The 18340-nt window shown below is 29.2% G+C and overlaps 1 protein-coding gene across 1 annotated transcript; it reads right to left on the bottom strand.

Annotated features, from left to right (window-relative positions):
* Positions 1-1343: 1343 nt before the first annotated feature.
* LOC136795089 (uncharacterized) lies at positions 1344-15731 on the bottom strand. The gene is made up of 7 exons (XM_067044587.1): positions 15206-15731; positions 15060-15128; positions 11473-11552; positions 7964-8076; positions 5122-5317; positions 2280-2447; positions 1344-1428 (listed from the first exon to the last, which is right to left on the bottom strand). The coding sequence occupies exons 1-7, from the start codon at positions 15266-15268 to the stop codon at positions 1344-1346; spliced, it is 774 nt and encodes a 257-aa protein (XP_066900688.1). The 5' UTR covers positions 15269-15731.
* Between the last annotated feature and the right edge of the window lie 2609 nt (positions 15732-18340).

The raw sequence follows: 18340 nt of genomic DNA, 5'->3' as shown, positions 1-18340 counted from the left end.
TACATAGCTGCTGCAAGATAACTACTACAGTCGTCAGGCAAACATCCTGTATAGAAATGTTTATTTCTTGTAAATACTTTGATTGTACAAAATAAATAACTATGTCAGACGTTGTAAATTCTTAAATGTATTATTAGAATCAATAAAGATTACAATAGAACCTCTAATCCACTGAAAGCTTACATCTTATACATAGCAAAGAGTTGACTAAGCAAAAATTGGAAGTGCTTACTGCCCCTTCAGGGTATTCTCCTTAGGAGGCTTTGGACAGCCTCCACTGGCTCACTACCAGTGATGCGGCGAGAGGAATACGCTGGGATCTCTTGAGCTCTGCTCTACCCCTCACACGTGGGGGATAGAGTGGGCTCAGAGATCCTCAGGTCGAATGTGTAAATATTGTATATATTATTTTATCATTATGTTATTTTATTTATTTATTTTTTTATTTATTTTATTTTTATTTTAGTATGTATGAGATCATCCATCACTATTACCTATTGCCCACAACTGTGTGGCAGATTGTAATATCTATCAATAAATAAATCTAGGAGGCTTTGGTAATAATATACATAGTGGATCAGTACATTCTAGTACTATTTTTAGAAAGCTCTTCCTCTACGGAGTGAAGTTTCCATCCTTCGAGAACTTACGGATAGTTCCCGTAAGACATCCTATCCATTCATCTCCTAGCCAGTTACCTAACCAGTATGAACACACATTAACGAGGCTTTCTGGTATAGTGTACCCCACATCTCAAATTGGAGTCAGAACCATTTAATCTACCACAACCACCTCGACAATGGTCTGGGCACCTCTAAGCGAATTTAGAAATAACAGTCAAAATGGCAATGACTGAGACATGAATGAAGGGAAGAAGACCAATAGGAAGACCACAGATCACCTGGTACAGGAGAGGAACACTTGGTCCAAGCACGGTAGAGAGGATGCCCTCTCTGTGCAGTGGTAGAGAAGGGGTTGATAATGATGATATAGTTAGTTTTACTACATAACCCCACTTATTTATGGTAAGAAAGACATATTCAATTGTACACCGCAAACTGATTTCAGAGCCTCTGTAGAAATCCCTTGCATGACAAATATATAAAATTGTAATAAAATATTGTAGCAATATGTTATATTATAATAATTTATTCTAATATTGTTAAATAGAGATGAATATGGTGCTGGATACCGAAAGCTGGTTATCCAATATACATTAATAAAAAAAAATGACATGAAACTGAGAAAGTTAATCTGAATTATAAGTTTTAAAAAATGTTAAACAAGTTAAGAGTTTTCCTATTGGGAAGTTTCATCACAGGAAAAAGTCACGAGACTTATCCTTAATCATTATATCTGTTTGTCGTGTTGCTTCCATAGTGTGCTGTATACTCTTCCTCCTTTCTGCCTAATATTTCACAAACTGAGCTTAAACAGATCGCATATAATCTTACTCTGAGTTTTAAAAATTAACGTCGTATGCAAATGGCAAAATATAAAAGGAAATTAGAAAGAATCACATACGTATTCCTCAAGCGATAATTTTTTAAAGTAATGAAACATTGTAAGGTCTCCCGTTACAAATTAAAATCGAGAATTCTTTTTCAATCAACTGACTAAAAACTGCCAAAGGATTTCTTCACGGTTTATATTTCGGGTAACTGAAAATCAACAGCCTTAAAAGACTCTTTTGTTGATAAGGGGGTTAATGGAGTTCGAATCTCTCAATGTGGATGAAATTTATAAAATAAGAGCAAAAGACTCGATATATGATGTCCTGTTAACACCAAAAGACGGTCAACAAGCAACTCTCTGTCCACCGTTTTCCTTGACAGATTATTTTCCTGTAGTTTAGTCATCGAAGAAGGTACTACCCAGTTTGCCCGATGAAAATCGTGAATCGACATAGTTAATTGACATCTTTATATATATATATATATACATACATAAGATATTACTTGGTAAATGGGACCTTCTTCGATGACTAAACAGATCATATGTATGATCAATACAGCAGCCCTTCATGGATTGCTGTGGTATATATTTAGTTAATATATATGTGATATTTTGAAAGGTAATTAAGAATTTCATGAGTAACTCTATAAGAACTATCATCACGACAATGCTGTCTTCACAATCTAGATATGAGATTTTGAATAACTCAGCCAAACCAATGAAACAATTTCGTGTAATCATAGTTATTTGAATTTACTAGTAGGATCATGTTTCTGTATTTCTAAGCTTTTATATTTTATTTATTTCTATCTTTTATAATTTACCTTAGTTTAGTTGATCCAAGTAGTGAACAATTTTTTTCTATCAACGAATATAAACTGAAAGCTTCAATGTCACCATGAGCGGAAGAACGAAAATAAGATGGGCTCAGCAATACATCAAATATATTTAAACATTTGTAAGTTTCGCCATCCATCCATAGATTATTGTTACTGAAAAATGAAAAGGATAAATTGTTTAAAAATTATCAGGTTATTGGGTAATTGTTTAATACAGACTTATACAAAATTAAAACGGATGATTTTATAATATTAATCCTGGAATATTAAAATTTTATTTCTTTTAAGGTATTTTGTGTTTACCACAAAATGATGTTTATAGAAAAAGAAATTGATTATTTTATTTAAAAACATATTTGATCCTTTTTTCTCAACTTTATTCTTTTCAAAACCTTCCAACGTTTCGACCCTCAGGTCATTTTCAAGGATACCTTTATTTTGTTGTCATTTTCTCTTTTACTTAAAAATGCCGGCTAATTGCCTTTGCCCCATCTATAACTTCTTCTATATAACTCTTTCTTAAATTTAAAACTTGTATTAACCACTTCTCTTCTTTCTTTCATTTACATTTGCAAATGGTGGTTGGTTGGGATAATAATGTGTTGTTAAAGCCCAAAGATAGATTTAATTTTTAATATTAAAATCACCTTCCCACTCGATTTTTTAACCATATATATTTTTTTTTGATAATTTAATAACAGATGCAAAAATGTTTTGGGATAAAATAAATATTTTATTTAGATTGGATATCTTAATTATAATTAACTGTCGTGGAATAAAGAGTAGAAACGATGATGAGGCACTGTTTGGAGTCTGCAGAGGGTTTTAAGAAGTACTGGACCTATGCGGGATTTTGGCATCATCATAATATCTATTGTATAAATCATTTGATTCAATAAAAATAATTTAATTTATAGTAGAAATATGTATAATACAAATTTTGATGGAGAACTCGTTTTTTTTTTTTATGGCATTTTAAATAAATCCATACAAAGAGTAATTTTTTTTATTTAGAATATGTTTCACTTATGAGTGAACAATTTTTTTAAAAAATTTTTAAAACTTCAGACAATCAGATTGTCAATAAAATATATGAAGAAATTAAATAAATAAAAGTAGTTATGTACTATTTTGTAATATTGGTAAATGGAAAATATAGTAAAATTATGTAATCTTCATAAGCGAAACTAATTACTGCAGGAGGGTGTTCTGATTACAGAAAGTATTAAGAAAAATGGTTGTAATAAAACTTCAACAACATGAATGAACATAGTTATTTTGATTTATTTTTTCACATATTTTATTGGAAATCTGACAGTTTGAAGTTTTAATTTAAAAAAAGAATTTTTTTTTAACGCCCCCAGTAATGCAAAGTGATGATTTAATTTGTTAAAACTATAAGATTGTTCACTCACAAGTGAAAAAAATTTTAAATAAAAAAAAATACTCTTTGTATGAGTTTATTTAAAATGCGATAGAAAAAAATAAATAAATTCATCAACAAAATTTGTATTATACATATTTCTACTATTAATTGAATTAGTTTTATTGGATCAAATGGTGTAGATATTATGTAGATACAATAGATATTATGTATTATAATTATGAAAAATTCCATAGGAATTAGGTTACCTGATATCGAAACTGTCGAAATTTCCACTTTAGATTTTTACGGTGATTACAATAACTTGTCTATAGATCGAGAAGATAAAAATATAGAAAATGCACTTTTATTTGAAAACAAAAATGTTATTGTCTGATGGGTTTTCTTAGAAAAAGTAACTTTTTTTTTTTAAAAAATACAGTTCAGATAACTAAAATAAAACCAGTTAATAAGGGTATTCATGATGTGTTAAATGTAAAATGTTTTACCATGTTAAATGATATAAGTATAGGATTGTTAGCAGCCCTATTAACGCCATGTTAAATTTTGTATGCATAAGAGCTCCAAGCGAATTTTTTGAGCAACTGGTTTTATAATCTATCCTTCCAAAACTTCATGTTATTGTTTACTTCTAAGTTTTCATTAAAGCAATTTATTACAACATGGCTAAATTGAATGAAAAGTAGAAGTTTTATAAAAGTTTGGCTACTGAGTGTCTAGTTGATCCAACTTGTGAGGAAGAGAATCGAGATGAGCTAATTGCTAACTGTCATTACATTATTATTACTGTTATAAGTTTATTATTACATTATATATAAGTTTATATTACATTATTATTACTGGTTATATGTCATCCATCGTATTATTAGTTATAAAAACATCCAAAAAAAATACTAACACAAACTTCGAGCAAGTAACTTAACACGACAATAAATAAAACGGCGATGAGCTCAGCTGGTCTGTTGCGTGAAGTAATTCTCCATTTAACAGACTCTCAACTCTATAACTCAACTCATCTAACAGACTCTGTTATATGGTATATCGTTTTAACAGGGTAAAAGAAGGAAATATTTAACATGAGTTTTTCCGTTTAACATGTTAAACTAAAGATCATGAAATATGATATATCATCAATATGAGCGACTTTCACCGATCGAATTTCGAGGCAACTCACCAGCCCTTAGCCATTTGTTGATAAAGGCGCCTATCTCGGCATTGTTCCATTTTTTAAAAATGTATTGTGAATTAATTACAATTAATGAATCTTAATAAAAGTTATAATAAAGAATTATTAGCACTCAATATAAAACGTATTCCAGGAATATTTACATAGTAAAAGTTATGGGAAATATAATCAATCAATATAATCAATCTACACATATGCTAAGTGATTCATCATATATAATTTTTTCAAAATAAATAATAAAACTTCTGAATACTTACGAAAGTATATTGGTAATATTATTTACTATAATCTTATCAGATCCTGCATTGAGTTCCCGATTTAGAAACAATAACAAACCTCCAGTAGCACATACTAATCTTTCATCAGCTATATTAAATGCAGATGCAAGGTGGTAATTGCCACTACGCTTAGAGAACTTTGTATTAGAAATAAGGTTTTTCAAATCATGGAAATCTAAAAAAAGAAAAAAAAAAAAGAAAAAAAAGAGAGTTTTTCATACATGTATTTATACATAAATATTATACTCAAAACATATTACAAAAAAATAATTAATCACTGTCATAGGTACAAAATACTAAAAATTCGATTATTGTAGTAGTAATGATACTCGGCTTTGAAAAGCTTAAACCAATTAGTTTGGTTTAAACGTAAACCTGTAAACAGTTAAATAAGGGTTCAATCTCGAAATGAAAGATGCATTTTTTTATTTTCATCACTTGCAGTTTCTTTGAATTTTTTCAAATAAATTTTTATTTTAGGGGTCTGTGAACAGAGCGATATTCGCATACTGAATTTGTGAGTCAAAAAATGACAGTTAATTTGGGCCCTAATAAATATTTTTAATTTAAATATAAATAATCATTAGAGTGCTACCAATGGGTAGTTTCTCTAATTTGATTGAGATCAGATTAACTAAATGTATTATTATGTACAGTTGTAAATAGCAATAAATAAATATTAAAAAATATATATATATATAAATAATCAATTATAGTAATACAACCAAAGTTTCAAAGGTTTTTTTTATCTTCATTATTTTTATTTTTCCGGACTTTATACCCTTTTAATTACATCTTTAGTCATTATGCCATCAAAACAACGTTTCGGGCTCTTCTGCCCATCATGTTCTAAAAAAAATATATTTACAATCAACAGTTTTTTTTAAAAATTAAAAAATAGAATAAATTAACATAGAACAAATAATACAAACTATAAAAATATTAATGCCACAGCATTAGCGAATAGTAGCATATAGAGTAACCATAAATTTAATTTTAAAGAAATAAAAATTTTAAACAAAGCAGAGGTAAAAATTAAAAAATATTTAGAACCTATTCATGTAACAAAAAATATAAAAGACATAGTTAATTTTAAAACTGCTAAACGAGGAATAGGACAGTATTATGTGGACATAATAAATAAAATTTATTTTTAAAACAATAGTAATTAGTAAGGATATAAATTATAATCAATAAAAAACATAAATAAATAGAGTATTAAATCCCCAAATAATGTAATAAATAACATTAAAATGTTAAAAATCACTTGAAATAAAAATAGATTTTCAATTTTTTAAATTTTGGATTAGGATTCAGTACTAATGAAAAAGATAAAAATAAGGGTACAAAATAGGACTTACATTCAGTTTGGAATACACAAAAACGTGTTTCAATTAATATGACACATGTCCAAAAATTAATAATAAATAAGAAAAAAATAAGAACATTAACCAGGAAATTGGACTTAATCTCAAGACATATTAGATTTTTAAATGGTCATCAATTGGTTAGTTAAAAAAAATTTAATTATTTGAATGCAAATTTGTAAACAATTTTTTTTATTAAAATACGATGTAAATTTTTATAACATATTAACAAAAATTCTTGATTTATTTTAGAACTTGATATGAGTGGAAGAGAAACGTTTTTCGGTTGACACAATGAATATAAAAAAAAATAAAAAAGATATTCCTGAAAAGTAGAAGAAGAAAGTTTAATCTTTTTATGTTCAATAGTTAGATACAGAGTTCAATAACTAACACTTTTTTTTCTCTAAATGTCGAAAAAGCATTATCAACTGTGTCTCGGGAATTAGGTAACATAAATGTACCTAATTAGCATTCAAATTTAAGCAAGTTAAATTCGAATGCTAATAGACATATTTATGTTACATAGTTCCCGAAACACAGTAATCCAAAAGTCAACATATAATTCCGTATCAAATTTTACTTGTCAGTCTTACAAGACTATGTTTATTTAATGAATTAAGAAGAAAAATAATTAAGAACATACTACGGTGAACAAATGACATCGATGTATTTTTTTTAGATTTGTCATATGCTTTCTTCCAGGTAGAAAGATAAAAATATCAGAAAAACTATTTTTTAAAAATTATATATTTTTATTTATTTAATGGCATTTACTACTGTATTTACATAAAAATACAACGAGTAAATTTGATGTAAGATCATAATGATATGATACAGGTGTATAGAGAAACTACCTATTGGTAGCACTCTAATTATATTTCAACATTAGGAGGTCACGAGGCAATCTTCTTTTCAGGTGCCTAGGAGAATTGTCAGGAATAGAAGAGGAAGCAAGGTTAGAAACTAGAGGGTTTGGGTGGTTAGGGAGTTTATTATGGAAGAATTGATACCTGGTTCGGGCTAGATCGGTTACATATGGAAGATTTAAGTCTTTATAGATGATTTTATTTGTAACAAAGTAAGGGCTATTAAGAATTTTGGATTGAATACGTAAGGAATTCGAATGTTTAGTGGAGACCCAAAGCTCAACTCCGTATGTCCAGATTGATCTTATTACACTCATGTAGATCATTCTTTTGTAATGTATTGGAAGTTTAGACAGTTTGTCCAGTAAGTGCTGTAAAAGTCGAAATCGGCGTGCAGTTTCCTGTTTTTTCAGTGTTGTGTAAGGATTCCAGGTTAGTTGTTTGTCCAGATGTAGTTACCGAGTTACCACAAAACATGTATTTCCGTCGACTACTTTTGAATTCGAAATTTTGCATGATCGCAATACTTTCTCTTACTATATATTCCATGTATAGGTAAGTGAAAGTAATGATAAATATACTTACTAAATACTTTGGAAGAGAGTTTTCTCAAGGAACTCTCCGAGTGCGTGTGTTCATCTGCTTTCTTCATCAATTCGAATAAGTCATTTGGTATGTTAGCATTTACGATAACTTTTCTAAAATAGAAAGAAAGTTCTAGAAATGAAATTTAAAAAAAAAAAAAAAATGCTAATGTAAAAATAACTCATTGATTTATATAGCTACAACAAATCACTGTTTATCAGGACAAAAGATATAATTCCAATATCCACAAAAATAAGAAACTAATTCAAATATTTCATGTTTATATATGTACAGGATGAGTCAAGACTAGTTTTGAAACAGACGCCATTTTTTATTCCCTCTACGTATACTTGGCAGACTCATCAATTTTGACTAGTAATAATACATAGTTTTCATTAAAGTAATAAAAAATTGGATTAAAATAACTGCCTTTATTTTCTTCCCGGCTTTTGTAATGAGTTGCCATATTGTTCCAGCCGGTAACCTCCTCATCCCATATTCCTTCCGCTTGTAAACAAAAACGTATTTTTCTCTTTACGATCGCTGTATAAATGGGATAATTTTGCGGAATCATTGGTTTCAGTGAGCGGTTCTGCAAGTGCCAATAAGGCCATATTTAAAAAAAAGTATCGTCAACTCATATTTTCGTATCTTATTTTCCTTATTATGCAATTGGTAGATTTAAAACCTAATTTTAGTAAATTATATATTCAAAAAAACACAAAATGCTCTTTACAGATCCAAAATTGGACCATCCGTTCAGTAAAAAATAGAAAAGCAAATTCTACTTATTTTGGTGCGTCCCATGAGGAAGTACATTTAGCCTTAATAGGTTACAGAAAAACATAGTCATTGACTCTCTCAGATTATTTGAGAATGAGTATCCGACCTATCACTTGATTTATGGTCTCATGTAAATAAAAGTTGATTTTTTAAATAAAAAGTTTGTTGAGCCGTTTTCATAAAAACTATTAGGTCAGTAGTAAATAGAAAAATCGATACCTCACCAGGATGCAAGTGTACACTTACATAATTAAATGCTTATTTATAATTTTAAATATTGTTCTGGAGAATAATAGGGAGTGAATAAAAAGTTTTATTCTGTTTCACCATAAAAACTATTAGACTCATATCCTGTTATTTCTCCATTTTTGAAAAAATATGGGATTTTAAAAAGTGAGTTTTGCTGTTTTAAAGGTCACTAAGACTGATAGCCCATAAAGTTAGACGATTTTTCGCAAGTCCTGAAAAATCCATGGTGATAACTGTGGTAAATGTTGACTTAATAGAACGTATTTAGCAAACTCTGTCTTGTGAATAAAAAGTATCGATAAAGATGCTTTCCAAAAGTACACTACACAGTGTTGCTTCTTGATTGATATCCATGTACGCCACGTGCAGTCCATAAAATACTTCTTTACGAGTTTAATGTCATGCACTCCCAAAATGACATTGCCAGAAGAAACACAAGAGGCAGGCACAAGGATATCCGTAATTATCATCGGTAATATAATAAACAAAAATCGCAAAAAAGTAACACTTCCATAAAAGAGTTATTTTCCCCCGATGCATGATTATAATTAAAATCTCATAAATATTAAATTGCTATAATTTTTATTAAATTAATATTGTAAATAAGTATTAAAATTGGAACTCTTGCATTGTGATTGAAATGCCTCAGTTTCAAACATACATCTCTCTATCGCAACCATTTCACATCCAAAAATTCTTATTTTTTTTATAACTTTTCATATCTTTACTTTTTACCTCACAAATATTCAGGAGGGGTTTATTGAAGCTCGTATAAGTTACCCTTTACTAAAAAAAGAAATACGATATCTCCCAAATCCGGAAAAAGCACTCTAGAGCATTGTTAAAAGCAACTGGATATTGAAATATAATTTTGGGCCGTTCGTAGCTCAGTTGGTTTGGCCTAGGTCTATCGTTCCGAGATCTGTGGTCGGCGGCGGTTCGAATTAATTCATTGTTTAATTAGTTTTAGAAACATCCAAAACAATATTAACACACAATCAAAGTACAAAATACGAGCAAGTACCCTAAACACGACAACAAATAAAACGGTGACGAGCTCAGCTGGTCTGTTGCGTAACGTCATTTTCCATTAACAGACCTAGTAACAGACTCTCAACCATATTATATGTAATACCGTTTTAACATGGTAAAAGAAGGAAATATTTCTCCATTTAACATAAGTTTTTCTATTAAACACGCTTTAACATGTTAAACTAAAGATCATGAATACCCTTAGAATAGGTTGGTCGATGGTAGTAGATAACTAGGCAAACATCACCTTTGTGGATTGCCTTAAAGAAAAAAAAATACAATTTCCTAAATATGTAAGTAAAATTACTTACTTGTTCTAATACTGATTATGGTCTTATCAAAAGTAAGCGTGCGTTTAATTGACGTAGCGTTTATATCTAAATGGAATACGGATTCGGAAAGTAGTGTGAAATCATATTCAAGATTTTTTCACACCAAATTCATGTTCTACACACAAAATAAACGAGAAGTCAGTAATGCAGTAAAATCTGAAAAATTGTCGAATGAGATCAAATTTTTCCTCCCTAAATTAGCCACTTCACCCACTGTACAACAACACCATGATTGGGAAAGAAAAAATTAACAATGATGCATTAAGATGGATTTACCATTGCTAATTTTTTAATCTTATGTCTCAAATAACAAGAAGATAATTGTAAAGGAACCAATGTTTGAGGACAGCAGGGCTAAGAAAAAAAAATAACGCATTTGATTCAAAATCAATGTAGTATTGGATGATTAACATAAATACTTTGGTCAAATTTCGTTCTTTTTCTGTTTAATAAGTTAAGTAAGAAACGGGCAGTGAGACGATACACAAGAATACTGAAATAACACTGTTTATTCTCGGTCTTAATGCTTTTTATATACATTAGGAATGTTTATTTACGTAAGTAGGAGGTATTAACGCAGACAACATGCCTTGCCATACCATAACTTCGTATTCATATATGAAGAATATTAACAAAATTAACATCGGCACCATTAAGCGGCTAAATGGTATTACATTGTACCTATTTAGTTTAAACTTTAATGAGCGTGACTTAATTTTACAGTTAGATAAAATTAATGAAATTAATTATTCCTTAATTATATAAATGAAAGAATAACTTCAAGAAATGCTTTGTTTATTAACTAAAACCACACTGATTGATATGAAGTTAATATCGAGGTGGCGTGTCAATTTTATCTACCACTGTATTTCTTTTGTTCCCCATTCGTCGGCCCAAGACTCCCAATGAAGCCCTATACTGCCTTATTCTAATCATGGTGGGGTGCCAAGTTTTTCATTTCATGGGACCACCACTTTATAAAAAAGTCAACGCCCTAGGCCGGATTCGAACCGACGCCGCCAGCAGATCTCAGATTTATATACCTGCGCCTAACAACCAGAGCTACGGACGGCCCTAAACCACTGTGTAATAATAGTTTATAAATTTTATTACCTGTAACACCTATTCCTCAAAATAGTTTGAACAATTATATAATCAGGACGGGAGTTATCAGATGTTCCAACAATTTTCAACTGGAACAAAACAAGAGAAATAATGTCAAAAGTTTAATATATTATCATTAAAAATAAACAAATAAAGTAGATTTAAAAAAAAAATATCTTCAATATATTAAAAATACTACAAGAACCACATGAATAATAGATCGGTATATGATAAGAAAAAATTAACGTATAAGAGAATTCGTAAAATGAATTTTATGGAAAAAAAAATATTGGGAGACTATTTTTTTTTTTTACTTTAATTTTTTATTCATTTTATTTTTTTATTTCCCTACCTGACTTTTTGAACTGCAAGCCACTACTAATTGGCTCAATTTCGCCATAATTAACCTTTTAGCTTAAAAGTCAGAGAATAATAAAACATAGAAAAATAAATAAAATTATAGGTCAAAATACTAAAAAACAACAGTAAAATCAATTTTTCATATTCGCAAAAATGTTGAGAATTCAAGTAACAACATAGAAAAATTCATTTAAAAAACATGAAGAGCAATTATTCTTCTTCAAAAGTTTAAAGTTCTTCAGAAAATTTAATCAGCGCGGAAACGGTAGAGGTCATAACACACTTCTAGTCTGTTACTAAATTAATTAGTTTCAACACTTTTATGAACAATTTGAAAAAAAGTTTATTTTACTTGTTGGTTTTAGTGCTTTTGTCAATTATTTTTACTTAAGTTTCTATGGTTTATGATTTTCTGACTATTAAACTTTGATAAAAAGCTGATCATGGCGAAATTAAACCAAATGCTGAATGATAGTGACTGAAAACATAATTCGAGTCAAAAAAGTAAATCGGCCATCTTTGAAAGTCATTTTAGTGCAGTATGGCCACTTTTCCCCCGGAAAAATTGGCATTTTTGAATCATTAGTTGCAAGATACACGAAATGCAATTTACTGGTATGTAGGAGGGGGAGGATCTCACCCACCGACTAATACTAAAAATATTCTTTCGCCAAATTCCTCTTCAAATTTTCTTAGGGGTAAGGAATGGATTTTTCATATTCGCTCTCTTTTTCCTCTTGTACTTTACTACCCTAGTCCTCATCAATAGTTTGGAATCTTACCGTAGGATTTACAACCATTGTTTCCTTTTCTGTCCCGTTAAATGATAGAATCGGAGCCATCCAAGTCCCGATAATCCACTTCATGTAAAAGTTTTCTTCTCCAGTAATGCAGTTATTATTTGTTCGCCCAATACATGATCTCGGCTTTCTGACGCAGTGAAATTTTTGTGGAAGTGGAGTCCAGCATTTCCGTTTGGACGCCATAGAAAGGCATAATAAAAATTTAATTTCAGAGCGTTTGTCCATTCTGAACAAGGGAGAACCTCCCTCTCATAAATAAAATCATTAGATCAACACACCTTCGAACTTCATCACCGAAATCAAAAATCGTCTAAAACGGGGCCTCCGTCACATTGGCTAATTCAAGAAAAATAGACGTGGAAGAGGAACCTGCCACTGACATCGCAAAAGACCCAGGCCTCTACATGTATGATCAGAGCGTATACATCATAGGTTTCAATCATTCCAATGCTCTCCCACAATGGACCAAATGTAAAATAAAAATTCCTAAAAGATTTTAGATTGATCTCTTACGAAAAAAATCTTGTTGCTTTAACCGTATCCATGGACTTAACTAAAGAGGCTTAGAAATTATAATTTTATTGTTATAATATAAATTTACAGTCGGCGTTTATATCCTTCAGAAGATTGATTTTTGTTATGGTCTAATCATGATAACTCGAAGACCCTTTTTGGCATTATCCTTCTCATGCTCCTGCAGTTCAGAACTGGCATTCTTAGGTAGCTAAGTAGCTATACCAGTGTTTTCCAGCTTTGGCTATTCCTATTCTTTGTCAAAATTTCATGCTTAGAATGTATAATATTTATTAGTTAGTTTTTAATTATTAAGGATATTCTTTAGTTGCGTTATTACCGAGATATATTAGTTAATCATTATTTACTTAGTAAGAATCATAATAAAATTATTATTTCCATTGTCCGATTATTACTATCTAGAATAAGACATTTTAGAGAGTCAAAACACGAATTTTGAATAGGGTCTGCCCTGTGAACCCACCGGCTAGAATTTGGAGACATTTCTTTTTATGCTATACAAAAAAATTAGTTTTAAATTATACCCGTTTTCTTCAGCTTAAAATTAAGACATTGTGGAGTAGATCCAGTGGCTTGCAGTTGGCCAAAGGTAAATAGTAAAGAACAGTTGGGTGCCGAAACCCCACTCCCGAATTAGCCAAACCTGAATAAGAACTGTATTTACCACTATGACAATATTAATATCTAAAACAATTAAAATATATCTGCAAGCCATATTTATCTTTATTAAAAATATAAAAAAGTTTCTTTTTATATTACCTAAGGTGCCCAAGGGATCTCAGGGCAGCTCTACTTTTTCAATAGATTTTCATTTTACCATAAACCTTTTGAACAAATTTAAAAACTAGTATATGTATGTACATCTCAAAATTGGAGAGTTTATAAATAGAAGCTCAAATATTATAAAAGTGTGTTTCAGAAGATATTATGCAAAAACTTGTGTCTTATAAATTTTTTTTTCAAAGATTTTTATTTATGACATATAATGGTTTCGGTTAAGGGTTTAGACTTCCTTTAAAATTAATTTTCATAAAAGAAAGGCATTTAAAAAAATTGCAAAGCGCAATACTTTCTATAAGATTTTCTGGGTATGAAAATATAAGTAAATATAGTACAAAAAGAAAAATTGTTAACTTCCTTGAATATAACATACAGTCTTCACTATGTTTTCATTGCCTTTGGTTAATTTTTGGGCTTTTGGACATAGAACTCATTATGTTATTTAGGAATAGTGGTGTAGGAGTAAGTATGTTCTCTATATCTCTTTCATTGATAGAAATATATGTATATTGCCAATAGAATGTTTTTAGCTACAAGAAATTTAAATACTAATTTATCGAAAAATATTTATTAAGTATTATATAAGTTAATATTTATAAATGTGAGAAGGTATAACAGTAAAATAAAACAAACAGATAATGTAAGACTCAGTTAAAATATTGATTATAAATTATACAATGTTAATATATTAAAACTATATGTAGATAATAAAAATTAGCAATGTATATCTTATTAGAAATTCACAGAATATCTTGCTTGTAGACCTGTCTCTTTCTAACAAACAGATGCCCTAACTAGAAATCATAAAAATATGTCTTGTTGACCTGTAATTAGACCAAAAAGGACACTCAGAATTATTTTAAGTAAACCCTGGAAATTGGTGAAATATCTGAAATCTTATAACATTCCTTCAGTAGCCATCGCAGACAGTTCTTAATTCAATTACTTATTAAGAAAGAAGATTATAGGCTTACATAACTATTTATAATAAGAGCAAGTAATTAAAATTTAATTATTTTATTATTTAAAAAATTATTTAGTGAGTAAAAAAATTGAACTTGATTAAAGTTTTTAATAGTGTAAAAAAATAATTATATGTAAAGTAATAATTAGACTTACTTCTTGCGAGAAAATATTGAAAGAAGCAGCAGCAACTTTATTGAATCTATGATAAAAACATATTATCTCCTGCAATTAAAACAAAAAATTAAAGTATCTGTATTATAGAACCATCCAGTGAGAGAGGAGTATATTACGTAAGTTACCTGTTTTTCACTTTGGGCTTCGTTTCTCTTATCTGAGACAGCTACACTAAGCTCACCTTCCATTTTTTTTTTTTAATTTGAGCCTGAAACATTTGCAATCTTGCTACTGAAGCACATTATGGAAATATTCAATCTAATTCCGATCCGGTTAAGATGGGGGAGCGCCAATAACACAATGATTTTGATAATAGCTTAATCCTTATATTATTAATATTAGCAAAACCCCTGAATACAGAAGAGGTAAAGGAAGGTTTGGGTTTTTACCTAAAGACATCAATGCCAGGAAAAGATTGCAATTATCAACAAACACCTCGAAGGATAAGGAAAAGAGGAAGAAAAACTATTTCTTCAAAATCTTTCCACAGAATTCTGTCATACTCTACACTTTATTCATTTTTGTATTTAAGGATAGTAAGATTATGGTTTTGATCAAAATAAAATAAATACATGTGATCTGTCAGACCTTCACTAACAGGATCCAACAGAGAGCAATGAATTTATTTAATTTTTAATAAAGATAATGTAAGTTCCTTCATTCAGAATAAATACCAAAAATTTTAGAAATCAACAGATATAATTAATGTACGCTTCACCAAAAAAACATGTAAAGAGACATTATATAAAATAACAAAACATTTTTTTGGTGTAAATAGGTTTGGTTTTTTTTTTTTTTTAATTTTATATCTAATATAAGATTGCTTATGAACCCAGTTTTATATTTTAATAAAATATTATTAGGACACAGAGCCATTATATCATTACTCTGAAATAGAAACAGTTAAAAGATACAGGATTGAATCTATTAACCACAAGAATTTCTAATCCATTGAAACAATTAGTAAATTAGATTATAGGAAGATAGTCCAAGTGACAGGCAATAAAGGTACAAAATAGTAAACAAACTATTTAATGCTAACCAATGTTTCATCCCATTTTGCAGGGCTTCATCAGTGCTGATGTAAGAAAATCACTGACTTTTAAGCTAATTTTTAATATTTTAAGAAGAAAAGAAATTATAGAATTGACACCTGAGAATAACATAACCAAACTTTGAATATTATAAAGATTTCAATACAAAGTGGTTTCAAGAAAATTCCTATAAACCTATAAATATTCAGTTGGTATATCTTGGCATCCTTGACAGATCATAAACAAAATTAAAAAGGTGATTGATACATTAGATGAAAATTTAAATGGAATAATTAGTAAATAAATCATAGTTTTCAAAGAAACACTATATTACAGCAACTTTACCTATAACATCCCGAATTTAAATAAGTTAATACTTGTGATAGTATCCTTACAATACAAACATGCCAATCATTGTTCAGAAAGTACTATTCAAAACCTAAAACAGCTTTTATATAACTTAGTCGAATAGGGCTTATTAGCATTAATTGACACTATCTTGGTATTAAAAATCACTGTTGAATTAAATTGACTTGTGAAGTGAGTTAATACTGCTGGTGGTATAGTTTTATTTAAGTAACCAAATTATTTGCTTAACTATGTGGTATAGGTTCAATGTCATTTAATAGTGAATAATTGTAACCTTTATAAAACTTTTTGGACATCATCAATTTTATATTATATTCTTAATTCATACATTCTTGAATGGATTTGTTGATTACATTAACAGGGACCTGATGATAATTTCAAATCAAGATAAAACTTAACTTCTACATAAAGTTTAAATGTTTGTTATATTGTTCAGTTACCTTTTTAAAAACTATTACAACCTGTTAAATCAGTATGTGCATACATCCATGACGCTTATAATCATGGATTACTTAAATCGAAAAGTTCAAAAACTGTTCATGGTTTAAAAGTGTTATGAACCTTGAAAATACTAGTTAAGAGTTAAAGCTTTGTGCACCTAATTACACTTTCGGTTGTAACATTAATTTACCATTATAATGACAACTATTTATATTGAAAATAATATATAAATTTGAAATAATCCATAACAATCGTTTTTAACTACGCTTAAATGAGACAACTAAATAATGAAAACATGATAATCATAATTCCAAAAGTAATATTCAATAACTCACAAAGATTTTTTAAAACTAATTTGAATTAAACCTCATTAATAGATTCATTGATGATACGTTGATGAGGTTTGAAGAAATCATCAGATAGCACAATTAATGTAATTTATAATTTAAATCAAATGTTTCCTTTGTACTATACACAGTGTTGCCATTTTCTTAGAAAAATACGGGACAAAATGCGGTATGACCAGAGAGGCAGTAAGAGGTAAATTTGATATTTATTCAATAGGTGTGTAGCAACTGATTAATAGGAAAATATAAAATCTATGTACTATTGAACAAATAGTGATAATTTGTTAAGGAACAAACAGTAGTTGCAATTTAAAATGCTTTAGTACAATTATTTAAAAACAAAACAAATCTTCCCGTTGTTGGATATATTATTATGATTAGAAATAGACTAAAAAAAATCAAGAACTAAATATAATTTACTAATGACTAAAAAAAATTGGACACGTTAGTGAATCGTTACCTTGAGGTGATAGATGTTTGAAACTCAGTGTTGCCTTAAACCGGTATTTAGTCATTTTCTTTACCGGGGAGAAGGAAGATATAGTTGGACAAAAACTAAATTCTTGTCTGTATGCATTTGATACATAACTAATTATCAAATACATTTTATTTTATAAGATGACCTCTAAGGCTGCTAATAGTATTAAGTGCTGCCAGAAATCGATTTTATTAAATTCAAATTCAAGTGGTTTGAAATTATATCTCATGCTCGTGCTAACCTGTTTGTGTAAATCAGAGAATGAGTTCCGTTGTGATTTTTTTTTCAGAGAGAATTATCATCAAAACTAATCAAACTCGCCATCAGTAATAAAGTTAGGGCTTTCTTATAAACAAGTGTTTTAAAAATTAGGCATTCTTGTTGAAAGAATGTCTAAAAATGCAGTGGTTAAAAATTGACAGCTAAAATATAGCGATCTATTTTCTAGCCCAGCTTAATGCTGATGGTAAAAAAAATTATCACCTCTTCGCCAACCAGAGAGTTTTTTTTATGACTGAATACGTTTTTTTTTTTCTGTCTGGTTTTAGAATAACATAGCCGAGGTTTGCAATTTTTAGCGCTAAAATATTT

The sequence above is a fragment of the Halyomorpha halys genome, unplaced genomic scaffold, assembly GCF_000696795.3.
Source record: "Halyomorpha halys isolate HHAL.00 unplaced genomic scaffold, Hhal_1.1 Scaffold1024.1, whole genome shotgun sequence".
Taxonomy (NCBI): Eukaryota; Metazoa; Arthropoda; class Insecta; order Hemiptera; family Pentatomidae; genus Halyomorpha; species Halyomorpha halys.
This window is presented reverse-complemented; position numbering and strand designations above follow the sequence as displayed.

What these genes read in the sequence shown, in the direction of transcription:
- LOC136795089 (XM_067044587.1), bottom strand. Translation starts at nt 15,268, where the DNA reads ATGGAAGGTGAGCTTAGTGTAGCTGTCTCAGATAAGAGAAACGAAGCC. An exon ending in TCAATATTTTCTCGCAAGAA is followed by an intron (nt 11,553 to 15,059) that starts GTAAGTCTAATT and finishes GTTTTGTTCCAG; the next exon opens with TTGAAAATTGTTGGAACATC. An exon ending in TTGAGGAATAGGTGTTACAG is followed by an intron (nt 8,077 to 11,472) that starts GTAATAAAATTT and finishes TTTCTATTTTAG; the next exon opens with AAAAGTTATCGTAAATGCTA.